This window comes from Balaenoptera borealis (genome assembly GCF_965194805.1).
Source record: "Balaenoptera borealis genome assembly, chromosome: 6".
Classification (NCBI taxonomy): Eukaryota; Metazoa; Chordata; class Mammalia; order Artiodactyla; family Balaenopteridae; genus Balaenoptera; species Balaenoptera borealis.
In genome coordinates, this window is record NC_138863.1 from 21,144,925 (window position 1) to 21,163,152 (window position 18,228).

The window sequence follows — 18,228 nt, forward strand, 5'->3', positions numbered from 1 at the left end:
ACCGCGATGAAGAGTGGCCCCTGCTCGCCACAGCTAGAGAAAGCCCTCACGCAGAAACGAAGACCCAACACAGCCATAAATAAATAAATAAATAAAATTTTAATTTAAAAAAAAAAAAAAAAAATAATCCTTCTTGGGGATTTTAAAGTTTCTGTTCTGATTATAAAAGAAGTACATGACCATTGTGGAAAATTTGGAAAGTATAGGAGAAAAATACCACTATTATACTGTTTTATTGAATTTTTCTTCTGCTTTTTTTGAGACGAAATATATATACATATGTATGCTATACATATGTATATACACTATTATATATTATATATATTATGTGTATGTATATATTATGTATATATATATCATTGTGAATATACACACTATTGTTTCAAAAATATATGTGCTATAATAAATATAGTCTGCTTTAATACTGATCACTAATATATCATTTAAGTCTTTTTTCATCACCTTTTTGTGTTTATAATCCATGCTTTAAAGCATGTTATTTGCATTCACTTTTTTGCATTTGAGATTATTTCCTTAGGAGAGATTCTTAGAACTGGAATTCATGGATTAAAGATTTTACCCATTTTTATATATTCTGATACATACCGCCAAATAGTTTTCACTGTCTTTGAGGAAGAAAAGTAACACCAATTTTGTAACTCTCAATCTTAATACAAAAGAGCCCCTTTCACCACACCCTTCCCAGCACTGGACGTTCTCATTTTCTTTTATTTTTAATAGATAATTTGGCTGGACAGCAAGAAAATATTCATTGTTTCACTGAGAATTCTTGAAGGGTGGGTATTATTTCTTAACTGATCCTTTTGTGAATTATCTCTTGATGGGTTCCGTTCTTTAATATGATTTTTCTTTCTGTATTCACCCCTTGCTATATTTGTATCAAACACTTTTTCCAGTATTTTGCTTGCCTTTTTATTATTATTTTTTCTTCATGACTAAAAGTTTCAGGTTTTTATTTGGTCAAATTATATATTTTTCTGTTGTCTTGGAGGTCTTTTAAAAGTAATACATTTGTCTTGGTGTAGCTATCAGTTCAATGAGATTATGGGTACGAAAGCATTTTAGACAGTGAAAGACACACTACCTGTAATAGGAGCAGTGACTCCTCCCCGCCCCACTGTCACCTGGAAAGAACCTGTAGTCCTTAAGGACAACGCAAGAGTGTTTCCTCGTAGGTCTGGGTAAAGAGGCAGCCCTTTGCAAACTTTGCCACAGTGTGTATTGACATTTGTACAGCACTTTTCGGTTTGGACGAGCCACACTTGAGCTGCTGACTCGCCACGTGTGGCCAGCGGCTGCCGTATTGCACAGCCCAGGGCTGGATGCTGAGAGGTAGACAGACCTCTGAGATGTCCTCTAGACTCTGCATTCAGACAGTCCATTGTTACGTCCACACTTGCCTCTGTACTTTGAAGAAGCAGCCTTCCTTGACGGTACACACTTAAAATAATTGGCTGTTTCTATCTTGCCAGAAATTCAAGTCCCCCTTTCGTCTCCATGAACAGGAATTTAATCTTATTATCCTTTGCCTTTAGTTACAGCAACTAATTGTCTCTCTTGCCTGCAGTGGCCTGAGCAGCAGAGCTGGGTATGGGTTCCAGCGAGTTGATTAGGAATAACGACATCACAGGAAAACATCAAGGCCCAGTTCTTCCCACGGGCAGCGTTAGCCAAATCACATCCTGAGTTTGGCCCTTCTCCCATCGCTAAAGCTGTACGTGGGCTGGAACCCCCCAAATTTGGCAAAACTGACTTGAAATCTCTTTGCTTAACAGCCCCGTTCCATGGCTTTGCTGGCACAGTTCCCCAGCCGGAGCTGCGAGCTATCCCTTGGCTTAATCTGGTTAAAACCAGATAAGAATTAGGTCAGGGGCCTCTGGCTGCAAAACAGTCTGTTTCCAGAACTCCAGCGGAGCTGTGGAATAAAAATAAGCAGGGAGAGTTGGAAAAGCATTACTTGGTATTTACATTTGACTTGTTCTAGGTCAGACTTCTAGCTCTGGTTCTAGGTCATAACACAGGAGTTCACAAAGGGCAGTGCGACTGCATTAGCAACCAGGGGAGGATGTGCCTTTCCAAGGTGCCTCAAGCAGGAACTGCAGGATGATATTTGGCGTTTGAGGCTCTGCATGGTATATTGAGTCAAACTGCCCAAACTGCTAGACCATAGTCAAGTTTCGCTTTATTACCTTTTAAGTATTAGAGCATCTGGGGTGGGGTTCTCAGGGCCTAGTGGTCAGCGAAGCAAGCTCACCCCACTAAGGCCCAGCTTTCCCTGGGATTCAGAGAGAAGGCAAGTAAATAGCTCTGGAAGGTCAGTAAGGAGGAGACCCAGATGCAAACATGTAAGGCAGAGGCTTGTTCTTTTTTTTTTTTTTTTAAAGATTTTATGTATTTATTTGTTTGTTTGTTTGTTTGTTTTGGCTGTGCTGGGTCTTTGTTGCTGTGCGCGGGCTTTCTCTAGTTGCGGCGAGCGGGGGCTGCTCTTCGTTGCGGTGCACGGGCTTCTCACTGTGGTGGTTTCTCTTGTTGTGGAGCACGGGCTCTAGGCACACGGGCTTCAGTAGTTGTGGCACGTGGGCTCAGTAGTTGTGGCTAGCAGGCTCTAGAGCACAGGCTCAGTAGTTGTGGCGCACGGGCTTAGTTGCTCCGCGGCATGTGGGATCTTCCCCGACCAGGGCTCGAACCCATGTCCCCTGCATTGGCAGGCGGATTCTTAACCACTGCACCACCAGGGAAGCCCAGAGGCTTGTTCTTATCTCACTGGATTGGTGGGTCTGAGGAGGCTAGGAGAGAGAACCACATCAGAGTTTGACCTTCCCAGCTGAAAATGCTCCTTTCCATCGGCCCTAGTTATCAACAGACAGGCCTTTTGTAGTGCGAGTGTTCCAGAGTAGTGAGATGTCCAGGCAAAAGCAATAATGAAACTACACACCTCAGGTTGGGACTTGAACCCAATTACATCTCAGTTGGGACTCAAAGCCACAATCTTCTAACCGCACTCCTTTGTATGGGACTTGAACCCACAATCTCTGCTTTAGGAGGGGACTCGAACCCACAATCTCCCAGCTGAAACCGCACACCTGGTCACAGGACTTAATGGAGCTCAGGCTCTTTATGTCTCAGCACAGAAGGAATTCAGCAAGAGGCAAAGTGATAGGCAAGAAGTAGATTTATTAATAGAGGACACTCGTGAAGGCTACACGTGGGCAGGCAAGAGAGCTCTGCCCCGAGAACTAAGTGGGAAAGCGGGTTTATTTAGGGAGATACGCGCTCCATGGACAGAGTGTGGGCCATCTCAGAAGGCTAGAGGCCCCGGGGTGTGGGGGGGGGGGTGGTTAGTTTTTATGGGCTGGGTAATTTCATAGGCTAATGAGTGGGTGGATTATTCCAACTATTTTGGAGGAGGGGTGGAGATTTCCAGGAATTGGGCCACCACCCACTCTTTGGCCTTTTATGGTCCACCTCAGAACTGTCATGGCGCCGGTGGGTGTGTCATTTAGCATATGCCAACGTATTACAATGAGCGTATGATGAGGCTCAAGGTCTACTGGAAGTGGAATCTTCCACCGTCTTGGGCCTAGTAGGTTCTAACCAGTTTGTGTTGTCTCCTCAACAGCTACGTCATTCTTTTAAAGGTCGTGCCCTGTCCCCTTCCCTCCTGTCTCAATAAGGCCAAGCCTTGTTGAGAGCAGTTGGAGGGTCCTCCAAATTCTGGAGCCCCCGAGGACCAAGTGCCAGACCCCCGGGCACTGGCTTCTCCTTGGCCTCCACTCCCTACCACCCCCTCCTGCAGGGTTCATCTGGTCTGTGATTTATCCTCTAGTATGCTGAGTTTCTCTTTCTGTCATCTGATCTGTGCCGTTTGGGCCGAGGTGGGAACAGAAGGCGAATGAGCGGAGCGGCTGTGTAGGAACAGTGAGATACAGTCCCGTCTTCCCTGCTCATGCACCATGCGTGGAGGACGGAGAGAATGGGCTTTGCTAGTCCTGACAGAGGATGCCTCTCCGGGGTGGGTGGCCTTGACACTGTCCAGACCAGCCCTGAGCTTCCTCTGCGCGATCTCCTCTCTCCTCCCTTCCCCGCCGGCCCCTCGCGCTGGGATCTGGTTGCTGGGCAGTGAGTGGTGTGTGGCCAGGGGCAGCTGGAGAGCAGGGCGGGCCTGTCCGTCGTCTGGACCCAAGTGGCTGTGCCAGAGCTGCTTTTGGAATGAAAGTCCCTGCACGTTATGTTCCATTTCTTTCTTTGTGTCCCAGTTTCCACATTGGTGACAGGGAAGGACAATGGAATGGGCTAAATTTGGGCCTAATGGGTGCAGCTTAGGGTACTGGGAGGAGCACAGGCTATGGAGTCAGACAGACTTGAGTTTAAATTTTAGGTTCCCCACTTAATAGCTGTGAGGTCGCAGCTGAGTTGTTTAGCCTCCTGGGGTCTCACTTAACACGTCTCTAGAAAGGGATCCATAAACCCATGTCGTCGGATTTTCTAAGGAAAGGAAGGACCCATGTAGAGCGGCTGGGATGGTGCCTGCCCCACAGTGCAGCCTCCATGTCTATGATTATTTAAAGAGACATGTGAAGAGTACTCTTCAAATATCAGATGCTTGATGAGCACAGAGCAGGAGAGGTGAATGGATTGTTTTGTTTTATTTCATCTTTCTTGAATTTATTCTGTTTCCCAAAAATATGGGGATCAAAATATCTTGATTATATAAACTTGCCTTGTTCAGAATACACATGGATTAGAACCCACGTGGCTTTTCCTGATAAAATTTAGTGCTGCTTTCTAGATTCAAAACAGGCACTCAGTCGCCAGCACAAGGTGGCCTTTCTGTGAATTGTCATATTCATTTGCGTTCAGCCAACCCATTGGGACGCCGGCTGTGTACAGAGGACTGTATACAACATGGAGGAATCCAGGTTCTTGTATCCATGGAGCCCACAATATAGTAGTAAAAGAGACATTACAAATGCCTATATAACTGTCTCGACAGTAAATAACTCTACAGCAGTTCCCATACAGGGGCCGAGGAATTTCAAAAGAAACGACAGTTACTTTCAACTGGTAAGAAAGGCGAAGGCTTCTCAAGGTGGTGGCATTTGAGCTGAGCCTGGAAGAGTGAGTAAGAGTTAGACGGCAGTGAAACGCGGGCGGGAGTGAACGTGGTCAGAGGCACACAGGGTCAAGATAGAGGGGCCTGTCCAGGATTGAAACTTTTCAGTAAGTGGTGGGGAACCACTGGAGTTCTCTGGGAGGGAAATGACCCAATCTGACCTTTGGGAAGATAGCTGGTTGGGAGGAGACTGGAGGAGTTAGCTTCTGGAAGCAGAGGGACCTTTATTGGAGCTGTTCAGTCCAACGAAGGCTGCGGCAGTGGGGAGAGAAAAGAGGGGACTCTTGTGATAGAGGCCGAAGCAACAGGATGCGGTGACTGATTTGGATGTGGAAGGTGGGATGGAAGGGGAGTGAGCGGCAGATGACCATGTCGGGAATGTCAGAGGGTGGGCGCTGGCTTGGTGGAGGCCAGTGGGGAGTCAGATTGGGCTCTGTTGAGTGGCCTGGTCAGCCTCCCATCCACGTGGAGGTGTCCAGCAGAAGGGGGTCATTGGAGACCTGGAGCTGAGGCCTGGGGTCAGGGCAACAGAAGGAGACTTGGGAGTCACCGGCAGGGAAGTAGTGACAACAGGAGCTAGGGAGTTAGGGGAAATTACCCAGGCAGGTGGAGATGAGAAGATCCAAGACAGAGCCTTGGGAAAGGACTGCATGAAAAGAAGAGGCAGAGGAAGAAGAGGATCCTGCAAAGGGAAGAAGAAGGGTGAGGGAGATGACCATTTTCTGACCATTTTCTGTCTCAGACCTCCTGCTGGCTGACTCCAGGCAAGCCACCAGACCTTTCCTCCGAAGTATGGGGGGACTAACGTCCACCCCACTAAGTGTCCTGAGGGGTACTTAGTAGACGCTCATTCCTTTTCACCTTTCCCGCAGAAACCTGGGGAGGCACGGGATGAAGGGGAGGCCATCAGCATTCAGTGCTTTAGGAAAGGGCATCCCTGTTCAGTCACTAGTGAGCTGAGAAGGTGGGGACAGTACTCTGGCACTTGCCATGGGCTGCAGATCTGAAAGGCCGATTGCCAGGGACTGGTGAGTAAGGAGATGAGGAGGAAGTGAGAACAGCTATGAGAGCTCCCTTTGAAGCCACGTGGCAAAGAAGGGAGGGAGGAGAACGACGTGGCATTTGAGGAAGCCTCGGGGTAAAGGGAAGGGCGTCCTGGCTAGTGCGTCAGTGAAACCAGCTGTCCTCTCAGGAAGAGGGAGCTAGTTTCTTGCAGAATTCTTTTTCTTGGGTTTGGCATCTGAGGTTCAAGCTTTCGGGTGTTTGTTCAAAGGTGCCAGCTGATTAACTCTGGAAGGTAGAAGCCCGTCACGTGAGCCAGGGAAACTGTGGCTGGTCGCCTGAGCCCATTGGCCGTTGGGCCCTTGGCTGGGTTTCTGAATTAGGCGTCCTGTGACCCTGTCATCTTGTAAGCCTGGGAGGAGAGGGCCGCCAGCTCTCCGGGGACTTTTCCAGGGAAGGGAGATAGTGTGGCTGGTCTCCTTCTGAAATGAGCAATGGGGCATCAAGGGGAGGAGCAAGGGAAGCACCCAGTAGGTAGGTGAGTCTAAGAAACCCAGGGTTTTCCTCAGTCCTGAAGCCTGAAGCTTAGTTTCAGAAAAGTATGAGCAGTTTCACAGCTCTCTCTGTTGCAGACAAGCACAAGCCGGTTCCAGACATTCACCTTTACAGCTCTGTCTTCATAATCTCAGACCTTGGCAGTGAGCTGCCCATCCTGTCTGCATCTCGAAGGGAGTGGTTTTGCCTTTGTCTCACTCCTCAGGGACGACTTGGAGCCAGGTGGACGGAGGGCATGTGGGGGGTGGGGGGGAAAGTGGGAGGTGGGTGAGGTCCTTCCACCCGTTCCGACGAGGGGAAGCAGAACCGAAGTCCCCAAAGAAAGGACCGGAGCACAACGTCCCGGGGAGTCAACCGTCGAGAAGGACATTCTTAGATCTGGCTGCAGTCTTGGCTAGAGCCTGGGAATACTTTGCTTCTAGAAAAGTTTGTTTTTCTTCAAAGATTTCGATGGTGTTTTCTTAGTTCCTCCTTCAGGTCTGTCTCTGTTCTAAGCATCTGCTCTTTCGTCCTTCCCTCGCTTCCTACCTTGCTCACACACCCCCTCGCTTCCAGTTTGAAGAGGCAGTGTGGACAGTGGCTAAGTGTGTTGGCCCTACAACCAGACTGCCTGGGTCTGAAATCCCAGCTCCTCACTTACTGGAGTGCACACTTGAGCACGTACTTCACCTCCCTGAGCCTCAGTTTCCTCGTTCTTCAGATGTTATAATCATATTCATCTCATAGAGTAACATGTCATATTATGAGAATTAACTAAGTAAATACATATAAAGAGCTTAGAGCAGTATCTGGGAAGTAGTAAGTCCTCTGTAAATACTATCTGTCTGTCTGTCTTTCTACTGTCTGTCTGTTGTGCTCTCTGTCTCTCTCTCTCTTGTTTTGTAAATGCCTTCAGATCCTTTTTGGATTTTTCCAGGTGACACAGAAAGAATATATTATGTTGAAAGAGCCTATAGAAATTATATTTCTAGAAGTTATAAACTATATAGTTATAAAATATAAATTATAAATTTCTAGAAGTTATGAAATATGAATTATACATTTCTACCAAAGTATAGAAATTATAGCTTAGAGTCCCAGTGATGGAGAGATCATCATCTTACAAAACCTTCATTCTGGATAGAACGTTCCTTCTAACATTGATCTTCTTTCTGTGGCTCTACTAACACAAGGCTTAGCAGACTAAGGAATAAATAAAGTTATTAGTTCTTGTTATTAGGAGCAAATAAAAATACATCCGATTCTTAGGTTGAAAAATGTCAACATAGCCAAAGGACCAGATGCAAGGATGTGTCTTTCACATGAACTGCTGCTAATAAATTTCTACCTACAGTTTTTATGTCATAGGCCTTATTTGTTATATGTTTCAAACCTTGATTCTCACATTCCGTGTGTTAGTTATCTCTGCTACTTTTGTGACCTTTGACCTCACGAAGTCACTGATAAAAATGACTAGGCCCTGAAACGGAAACCGAGCCCTTTCCTGCATTATTAAAAACCTTCCTCCAGGCTGACACCAACAGTTTTGAGTACTCTTCAGTAACTGCAAAACTACCCGAGCATCATCCATTTCACATTTCTCTTTGAAAAGCAAACATGAGAGAACCTGTTAGGGGCCTGTTAAAATCCAGATATACCTCCCACCCTCCCATGTAGTACATGTCTTTCTCTTACTTATCTGAAATTTCCCACTACCTACAAAATGAAAGAAAGCTGTAGGCAGAATGGAAAGCAGAAATCAAAATGGGAGAAGAAGTGAATATGATTTTTCTATCTTTTAGAGACTCTCTCTTCATTTTAAATAGAAAGTAGCATAAGATGATATGAATTAGTGAAAGTTGAAAGGGAAGAGATAACAGTTACAATGTTCAAAGAATTCGTTTTACCAAAAAGCTATCACTTTCAAGTAAAAGTATTTGGCTACTCTTCATTTTTCAGTTTCCTGATTTAGATGTTTAATTTTTGCAATACAGTGTTATTATAGCCACAATTGTATGGAGTCTTCTTTTAATGTCAGTGTTGAGTTGAAGTGGAAATTCCCAAAGGGATGTATACAGTGTATGATACATGTGGGTACTTGGTACTTTTTTTTTTTTTTGGCTGTGCCACACGGCATGCAGGATCTTAGTTCCCCAGCCAGGGATCAAACCCGTGCCCCCTGCAGTGGAAGTACAGAGTCTTAACCACCGGGCTGCCAGGGAAGTCCCTACTTGGTACTTTTTGATGGTGATGTTAAAAATAATGACTAGGAAGTAAAACGTCTTAAGACATTTTCTACTTTTAAGGCACATTTAGGAAAATATTGTAATTTTTTTAGGAGACCATTTTCTATAAAACAAGTGTATATGTTTATTATAATTTTGTTTCTGTCTATACCAGACAGTCAAAAAATCAAGTTAAAGAAGTATCTGGAACCTTATATTCTGGTACAGAATGATTGCTAAAATATATTATTAAGTGAAAAGTACAGGGTATAGTTTGCTACCATTTATGAGAAAAAATGGAAGGGTACAGGAGAAATTGGTAACATTTATTACTTGTGGAGAGGACACTGGTGGCTGAGGGACAGTCTTTAGTGCATTCTGAATTGTGAATCATGTGACTGTATTACCTAACTTAAATAAACAAACAATAAATGCATAAGGAAAAAGAAGCTGGGTCAGGGAAGCAACAATAAGTAGTTATTCTTTTTTATTTCCTTTTATTAAGGGTGTATGGGTTTTGGAATCAGATGCACTTAGATTTGGATTCTGGCTTGGCTGCTGCTGGCAGTTGAACGTAGGGAAAGTTACATCACTTCATGTAAAATTTGGGAAAGACCTTCTTGGCTGGGTTTTTATGCAGATCAAATATAATAAGGACCATTTCTTAAACTTCAGTTTGTGATGATCTGATTTGAGGGTATGAAATGAAGGAGATGAAGCAGATTTAAGCCTGGATATGAGCATCTTCCTCTGAAGATAGCTTTTCACTATCCAAGAAAGACAAAAGACAAGATCATCTTAATGCTTGGGTTCCAGGTGGTGAATAGATTTTGGCTGAAAGTTACTATGAATCAAAAGTTAACTTTGAATGGGTCATTATATCCAGCCGAAAGGGTTCAACATGTCTATGCAATTAAGGAAATTGAGGGGTTAAGCAAATGATAGTTCGACCCTTCTCCTCCGGAATTTTGGAAGAAATTAGCCAATGAGGTATAAGCCATCTCCTTTCCCCTGTTATAGCAGCAGTCTTGTGAGAGTTCAGAAGCTCTGCTCTGGTGGACAGAATTCAGGGGAGGCACCATAAAGCAATCCCTGGATGCAGAAAAGGACTGCTGTTATATCTGTGTCATTGCCTAAGTCACTCCTGGGACAGAAAGGTTGAACCCTAGGTAGAGCCATTAATACTGCATTCTCTGTAAACTATATACATTCCCAGCTAAACAGCTCGATATGCTGAACATTTTTCCCTAGGGGTTAGAGGTAGGAAAATATGAGATTAATATTTTGTGCTGTATTTACAATTACCTTTTTGTGTTTGTACTCAATGAGTGGGCTTTATAACGTGAATCTTTCAGATGTAAGGACCAGAAAGAGAACTCCAGTTGTCTAAACCAGAATGGAATTAGCTTAGGTAACAGAGTTCCAGAAACAGGACTGACTTCAGATGAAGTTTGATCCTGAGGCCCAGGATGGCCTTAGGCTCTACCTCCATGTGATACTTTCATCTTTGTCCTCTTCTGAATATTGATTTTTCTTTAAGCTGGCTCTTCTCAGTGTAGTAAAAGTGATGGGACCATTTCTAGGTTTTGTACCCTCACACCCCATCCTCCAGGGGAAGAGAGAACACCACTCCTGATCATCCCAGAAGCCCCATGGATTTTGTTGCATCTCCTTGGCTTGAATTGGGTACTGTGCCCATACCTGAGCCAATGGGATATGCTGATTGGCTTAAGTTATTGGATTTCAAGCCTGGCACCCCTTCAAAGGATTCTGATTTCATTGCTCTGGGAGGTGGATCCCATGCATTGGTATTTTAAAATATTACCTGTTGGTTCTAATGTGTGGCCAGGGTTGAGTTTATTAGCTTAAGCCAATCAGTGTCCAGTCGTAGAGCTGAGAATATAACTGTTCTCTAAAGGAAAATCGGGGTAAACTTGACAGACTGATGAGAGAAGGGGAAAATATATCTTGGAGAAGCAAACGTCAAATGTCTGCTTGTGGCAGACAGATCAGTTGCCCCAGTGTCTGTATCGCATCTTTCTTTTTTGCTACTAGAACCCAGATTTTGTTTGGGGCCACAGTGTGCCAGCCCCAGGGGATAGAGCGTGATTTGTCCAAATACTAATGAGAATCTGTGTCCCCACTTGTCCTGTCTCCCTTGCAATGAGAGAGAGAGGGAGAGAGAGAGAGAGGGAAGAGCTGAATTGCTCTCTTTGTCCATAGCAGAGAGCACAAAGAAATTTTAAAGTTAATGCATATGAGATTGGAAGTGTAAACCTAATATTTGGAGGAGTTATGGAAGTAGCTACCAGAGAAGACGAAGAAAAGAAAGGAGAAGGAGGAGGAAGAAGAAAGAGGGCGGGGAGGAGGAAGTTTCTATGTGATTATATTATTTTTATAATTAAAAATAAATTGGGCTTCCCTGGTGGCGCAGTGGTTGAGAATCTGCCTGCTAATGCAGGGGACACGGGTTCGAGCCCTGGTCTGGGAAGATCCCACATGCCGCGGAGCAACTGGGCCCGTGAGCCACAATTACTGAGCCTGCGCGTCTGGAGCCTGTGCTCCGCAACAAGAGAGGCCGCGATAGTGAGAGGCCCGCGCACCGCGATGAAGAGTGGCCCCCACTTGCCACAACTGGAGAAAACCCTCACACAGAAACGAAGACCCAACACAGTCATAAATAAATAAAAAATTTAAAAAAAAAATTTAAAAAAAAAGATCTTTTTAAAAAAAATAATAAATAAATTAATCTCTTTTGAAGTTGTTCCTAAGAGTATAAGATTATTTTAAAATATGTCACCTTTTGTTAGAGTACATTTCTTTAAATGTATAAATCACCTTTTTAATAAGAAGTAAGAGTACTTTTTAATGGTGCTATGTTCCCACAACCTCACACTAATACAGTATAGGTATGAGTAAAATGTTTTAATTTTATGCATGAGAAAATGATTCCAGGAGCTTAAATCAGAACTCAAGGTCAAGGCGAGCTCATGGGATTGAAAGCTGCGGGACACCTAGCTCCTGATGGTGGCAGGAGATTGAGCTTTGTTCTCCTTTCATGTTTGGCCTCATCCTTCTTATCTAGCAACCCTGATCTGATTTGGCCCACAACGAGGGAGGAGAAAAACCTCAAAAATTCAGCTAAGCATCTTCAGTTACTTGTTTTCAATCAGATTTTTTCAGTTTGACTTGGTTCCCAGGTACCTTATGAAATTAAATCTGCATGATTTCTTTTATTACACCTCTGCTAATGTACTCATTGTTAAAGTTTCAGGCCACAGCATCACAAAGACCACAATGTTTTACTTCAGAAATTATGAGTAAACAAAGATTTTTTTAAAATAAGAGTTTAACTTTTGATGTCTAATAGATTTGAGCATCAAGTCACTTGTGAAGAATATTTAACTTGTTATTTTCAAATTGTTTGTCTAAAGAAAACTGTTACAATTTTTAAAATGTAGAAGGACATCATAAGACTTGTTTTTCTCTAATACCAGGGAATAAAATGAGTTTCTTTAGTTGTGGGTAAGATTTTGTTCATCACCGTTTCTCATTTGCTACATTTAGATTCTGTTCTTTGGGATCGTATGTTAAAGAGGAATTCAAATTCCCCTCTTACTTATTTTTTCAAAAGCCAGTACTTAGTTAAAACTCTGCCCAAGCTTCTTCTGGTTTTAGAGCTTTAAATTTTGCACAGAACTTTCAAATACTTTCATATATGATTATCCATGACTCTTCTGTCAAAAGAAGACAGTAATAATATGGATTTATGAAACGCAGCGTTTCATTCTGTTAATCCTAACAGGCACTTATCACGTGCATCGTGTGTGGCTCCATCCTTAGCAGATTTTAAAATGTTACATCGTTGCTTCACCATCTAACCGTTTATCAGAGGAACAGACACTGAAACGGAATGGTTTTGTATAACGTTCCGTGTTAGTATTTAGGAATAGCAAAAGAACTGATAGATGGACAGCAAGAAACGAAAGATTAAAAAAAAGTCTGAAGCCCGGATTACCCAGTGATGAATGGGTCTCCAAAAAATAGAGATTTGGCTACACTTCCTTCAGGACAGAAGTTCTGAGGCATCAGCCTAAGGAGCTAAAAGAAAAATTAGCAGAGACCTTTAACCGCAAGTTAATGAAGCCACCTAGTGGTTTGTTACATCATTTAAGGTTGCTGAATATGGAAAGCATCTCATCTGTGGATTGACTGTGTGGGTCTCTAATCAAGTGTGAGTCGAAGCCTGATCACTTTTCATTTAGTCCAGCAAAGAGGGTCTGTTTCATTGAGAATAAGCACAGTGCTGCTCTGGGTAATCTTTTGTTTATTTATAGTCTTTTTTTTTTTTTTAATAATAATTACCAAATTGACCAGATACTTTTTTATTTATTTATTTTTATTTTTGGCTGTGTTGGGTCTTTGTTTCTGTGTGAGGGCTTTCTCTAGCTGCGGTAAGCGGGGGTCACTCTTCATCGCGGTGCACAGGCCTCTCACTTCATCGCGGTGCGCGGGCCTCTCACTATCGCGGCCCCTCCCGTTGCGGAGCACAGGCTCCAGACGCGCAGGCTCAGTAGTTGTGGCTCACGGGCCTAGTTGCTCCGCGGCATGTGGGTTCTTCCCAGACCAGGGCTCGAACCCGTGTCCCCTGCATTGGCAGGCAGATTCTCAACCACTGCGCCACCAGGGAAGCCCCTATAGTCTTTTTTTAATCGTAAAGGACTTAAGGTAACGTACATGAAAATACAATGAGAGCACAAACTAGAAGAAGATGAGAAAAGAGAAAAAACATAAAGATATAAAATGTAGCAAAAACTTTTGATAATTCAAAAATGCTTTCAAAATCCTATATGTTTTCCATGAAAGGACTCTGCATTTTCAGGTAAGCGTGGGAACTGATCAGTTATAAAATTCACAATGTTCAGAACAGTGAAACATTTTTTAGGGAAAGTGAAATCCTAACCTAATGTCAAGAGCAGAGAAATTTTTCTTCTGGAGGTCCTCACAAATGAGGTACTGCCTAATGTCATGTATAATGTCCTCAATCCTCATAATAGAAATCATCCTGAGTCTTGGAAGATTGTTTCTTAACTGTGCCTACACTGCTTTGGAGGAGAATGTGCACCAAACTCCATTTTCAGGGCTTGCATTAAAGCATTTGATCCTCACAATAAGCCTGAGAGGTAGGTAGCATTACTATCTCCATATTACAGATGAGGCCACTGACACACAGTGAGGTTATGAACTTGCCCGAAGTTAGGCTGTTAATAAATAATGGAGCTGGGGTTCAAACCTGGGAAGTCTGGCTCTAACACCCATGCTCTTTTCCAAAATGCTATATATACTGAATGACCCATCCAACGAAAATGGCAATACTGTATTGAATACTTACACAGTCTGTGGGGCATTAGATAGGAGTGCTTTAACATGGTGCTGAAGATGAGGTCAGGATTGCATATTTCTGAGATGACCCAGTCAGCCTTGCCCTCCAGTGTCACAGACTTCATCCCTGACCCCAGTCACTGCACACTTATGCAAACACATGTGTATACACACCTTTGGTCAAAAACAGAGGACCAGGAAAGAGTACTCAGATTCACCACTTCCTGATTTCTAGGAAATTGCTGAAATCCATGACCTTTTTATAAAAATTTTATTTTATTGAGGTATAGTTGATTTACAATGTTGTGTTAATTTCTGCTGTACAGCAAAGTGATTCATTTATACATATATATACATTCTTTTTCATATTCTTTACCATTTTGGTTTATCACAGGATATTGAATATAGTTGCCTGTGCTATATAGTAAGACCTTGTTGTTTATCCATTCTCTATATAATAGTTTGCATCTGCTAATCCCAAACTCCCAATCCTTCCCTCCCCCTTCTCTCGTCCCCCTTGGCAACCACAAGTCTGTTCTCTGTCTGTGAGTCTGTTTCTGTTTCATAGATAAGTTCATTTGTGTCATATTTTAGATTCCACATATAAGTGATATCATATGGTATTTGTCTTTCTCTTTCTGACTTACTTCACTTAGTGTGATAATCTCTAGGTCCATCCATGTTGCTGCAAATGACATTATTTCATTCTTTTTATGGCCAAGGAGTATTCCATTGTATATATGTACCACATCCTCTTTATCCAGTCATCTGTTGATGGACGTTTAGGTTGTTTCCATGTCTTGGCTATTGTGTATAGTGCTGCTATGAACATAAGGGTGCATGTATCTTTTTGAATTATAGTTTTGTGAAATCCATGACCTTTTGATGCCTTTGTATCTTCAGATACAAGATCTAAAATGCAATCATAACAAAACGCGCTTTATTTTGCTATCTTTTCTTTCTCAAAGTGGTATCTATAAATGTTTGGGAATGGCAGCTAAATTGACTTCTCTAAACCAGTCATGAAAGTTGATTAGGGATGAGCAAGGCAAGCCTTGAAAGGAACTTGGTAGGGAAATAATGGCATCATTGAAACATTTCCGGTTAGTGGAGTCAAAATATCATATAACTTGAGTCTTAAATTGAGCATTTAGAATGATGTTCTTTTAAGCTGTGCTTTAGGATAGTTGTGTGGTTAATGTTCTTGCCAAGAGGAAAAGGTATACTCTATAAAATGTCCCTTCTATATAGAGAAGTCTCCTTGAAAACAAATTTCCATGGCATTTAAAACAAATGCCTAGCTCAGTAAAGATTCTAATGCTCCTGAAAGATTCAAGTTCTGTCTGGGGACCAACATGATGGCCTACTACTCATAAGATTGAAGTTTTCAGAATGATAATCTTTTAATAGTTCTGATGAATGCTTGAAAGATTCATCCTATCATGGGAACATAAATGAATGAGAGCAATGCTGAGATACGATGAAAGAAACATTGGCTGGAAATCAAGAAACTTGGGATCTACTTCAGGTCTGCTTTATTCTGATAACAAAGAAAGACACAAATTCTTTGTGTGTCATTTTTCTTTTTTTTTTTTTTTAAAGATTTTTTTTTTTGATGTGGACCATTTTTAAACCACTGGACCGCCAGAGAAGTCCCTGTGTGTCATTTTTCTCATGAACTTTGGCGTGAGATCTGAATTCAAACACCAATTCTGATACCTGTTAGCTGGATGATACTGGATTAGCCAGTTAACCTTTCCAGGCTTCAGTTTCATTATCTATAAAATGGCTTCAGTAATACATAGATTTTATTAGGTGCTCACTGTGTGCCGGTATTTTATATATAAAGGTTTTTTTTATACCTTTTATCTTTATAACTATCTTAAATGGAATGTTCACTTTTGTTACCCCTACTTTACAGGTGTTATCACTGCAGTTGAAAGAATAGGTAATGTGAAGAGTTTAATTAGGATAATTTATGTAATGTGTCATATCATCTGGTATACAGCAGATTCTCCAGACATGGAGCTGATGTATTCCTGTTGACTTCATCTTCCCATCTTCTTCTCTTCTTTTGGGATTTGTTTTGAAGATTAGTGAAGAGGAGAACCACAGGCTTAAACAGCTTAACTTTGGGAATTAGGGATTTAGGCCAAAATGTAAAAATAAAACTGAATTTTTATTTTCCTACAGGAGTGGCAAAAACTCAACTATGATATCTACACCCTGCGACAGATTCGAAGGGAAGTGAGAAATAGATGGAAACGCATTTTAGAAGATTTAGGTGAGTCTGAAAGTGATTATGAAATGGTAAAAATAACCAGTTGTGATCGTTCCTCTTCACTTTCTCCAGCATGGTTTTTATGAAAGGAATGTCAGTAACTGACTGATTAAGGCTACTGTGTACTAATTATTTTCCCAATCCCGTCCTCCCTGTATCCTCAGGCATAAACATCTGATGTTTCTGTTATCACCAGACCCTGTCTTGAGGACATATTTTGCCATGTGTTACTCCATCTGTCCTCAGTATCAAGTAGCACAGGGCAGTGGAATCATATGGGCACCACCATTGACTTTTTGTGCATTGTACATTGATTGCATTAGATGGGAGTGATTGGCCAGTTAATCATAGCTTTATAAGGTAAGGCAGATTGGGAGAAATATTATTTGTAAGAGAGACAGCAAAATACCTGTGGTATTAGAGTAGATATTGGGTATTGATTTTTCTTAAATCTGCCAGGGTTGTGATACAATAAACATGGTCCTCACATTATAAAGTAAGCTTGTTTTCATGTTTTAAAATAATGAATTTATCAATTTTGAAGTCCTCAGTCCTTCTGCTTTGAAAGAGAACATGACACCTTGGCATCATAACCTTTCAAAAGTGGGGTACCAAGTTGCTAGCCGCTGTTGCTTTAGTCGGGATATGATGGGGTGGGGTGGACCTCTGTCCTCTTTACTCACCCAGTATTGTTCTGAGTTAATAGTCTCCTCTTTATGATGTAAGTTATCCCAGGAAGGGTAAATCTGTGGGTCTTTTAGACCTTTGGGTAAGTAATTTAACCAGTCAGCCATATTGCCCCGGGGAAGGGAATCTGGGCTTGGAGAAGTAGGGGCCTGAAGGTGACCATTGTGCAGGTTTCAGGGGAAGTAGGAATTCAGGAGACAGGGGAGGAGGTGAAGCGTAGGGAGTGGGAGGAGGGTTTCCAAACCAAAAAAAGGGGCAGCAGGCAGTCAGTGGATGAGTATCTGAGGCTTAACTCTGAGGAAAAAGTTAACAGAGAAAATCTGGTAAGAAGAAATCGCAACAGAATTTTAATTAAAGACCCCACCCACCTCACTGTGCTGGGAAGCAGCACAGGGAGTGGTGCCTTGGGCTTCAGTTTCCTCATATTTGTTCCTAATCCACTGTTGGGTCCCTTAATCTCCTGCAGGACCATCATTTCCTTGTGACTACTTTACGTGAGGGTTCAATCTCTTTACCTTAGGTTTTCAAAAGGAAGCAGACTCTTTGTTGTCAGTGACAAAACTCAGCACCATCAGTGATTCTAAAAACACAAGGAAAGCTCGGGAGATATTGTTGAGACTGGCTGAAGAGACCAATATTTTCCCAACCAGTTGGGAGCTTTCGGAGAGATATCTCTTTGTTGTGGTAAGTGGATGTCTTGGTCCACCTGCTCTGATTTTGCTTTAAAGTTTTGCTTCTCTATTAGTCCATATTCTCAGCATTCTCACACCACCAGCTCCACCATGGTGTGAGATATGGCAGATGATGCTGGCATCTTATGCATTGGTACCCAGTGACCAGCACATCATAATCACTTGGAAGGCTTTAAAAATTCAGGTTTCTGGATTGCACTTAGACCAGCTGAGACTTGCATTGTGGATCAAGAATCTATCTGTATTTTTCAGCCAATTTTGCTGTGCTGTCAGCTTTTTGAACCATTTTTA

At 42.5% G+C, this 18,228-nt stretch overlaps 1 protein-coding gene across 2 annotated transcripts in view; it reads left to right on the top strand.

Moving 5' to 3' along the window:
• The window catches only part of MREG (melanoregulin), a 113,606-nt gene that overhangs the window by 93,098 nt on the left and 2,280 nt on the right, over positions 1–18,228 (top strand). For both annotated transcript variants that reach the window (XM_082397686.1, XM_082397687.1), the window contains 2 exons: positions 16,471–16,561; positions 17,766–17,929. In XM_082397686.1, coding sequence (XP_082253812.1) covers positions 16,471–16,561; positions 17,766–17,929 — 255 coding nt within the window. The remainder of the gene's footprint in view (positions 1–16,470; positions 16,562–17,765; positions 17,930–18,228) is intronic.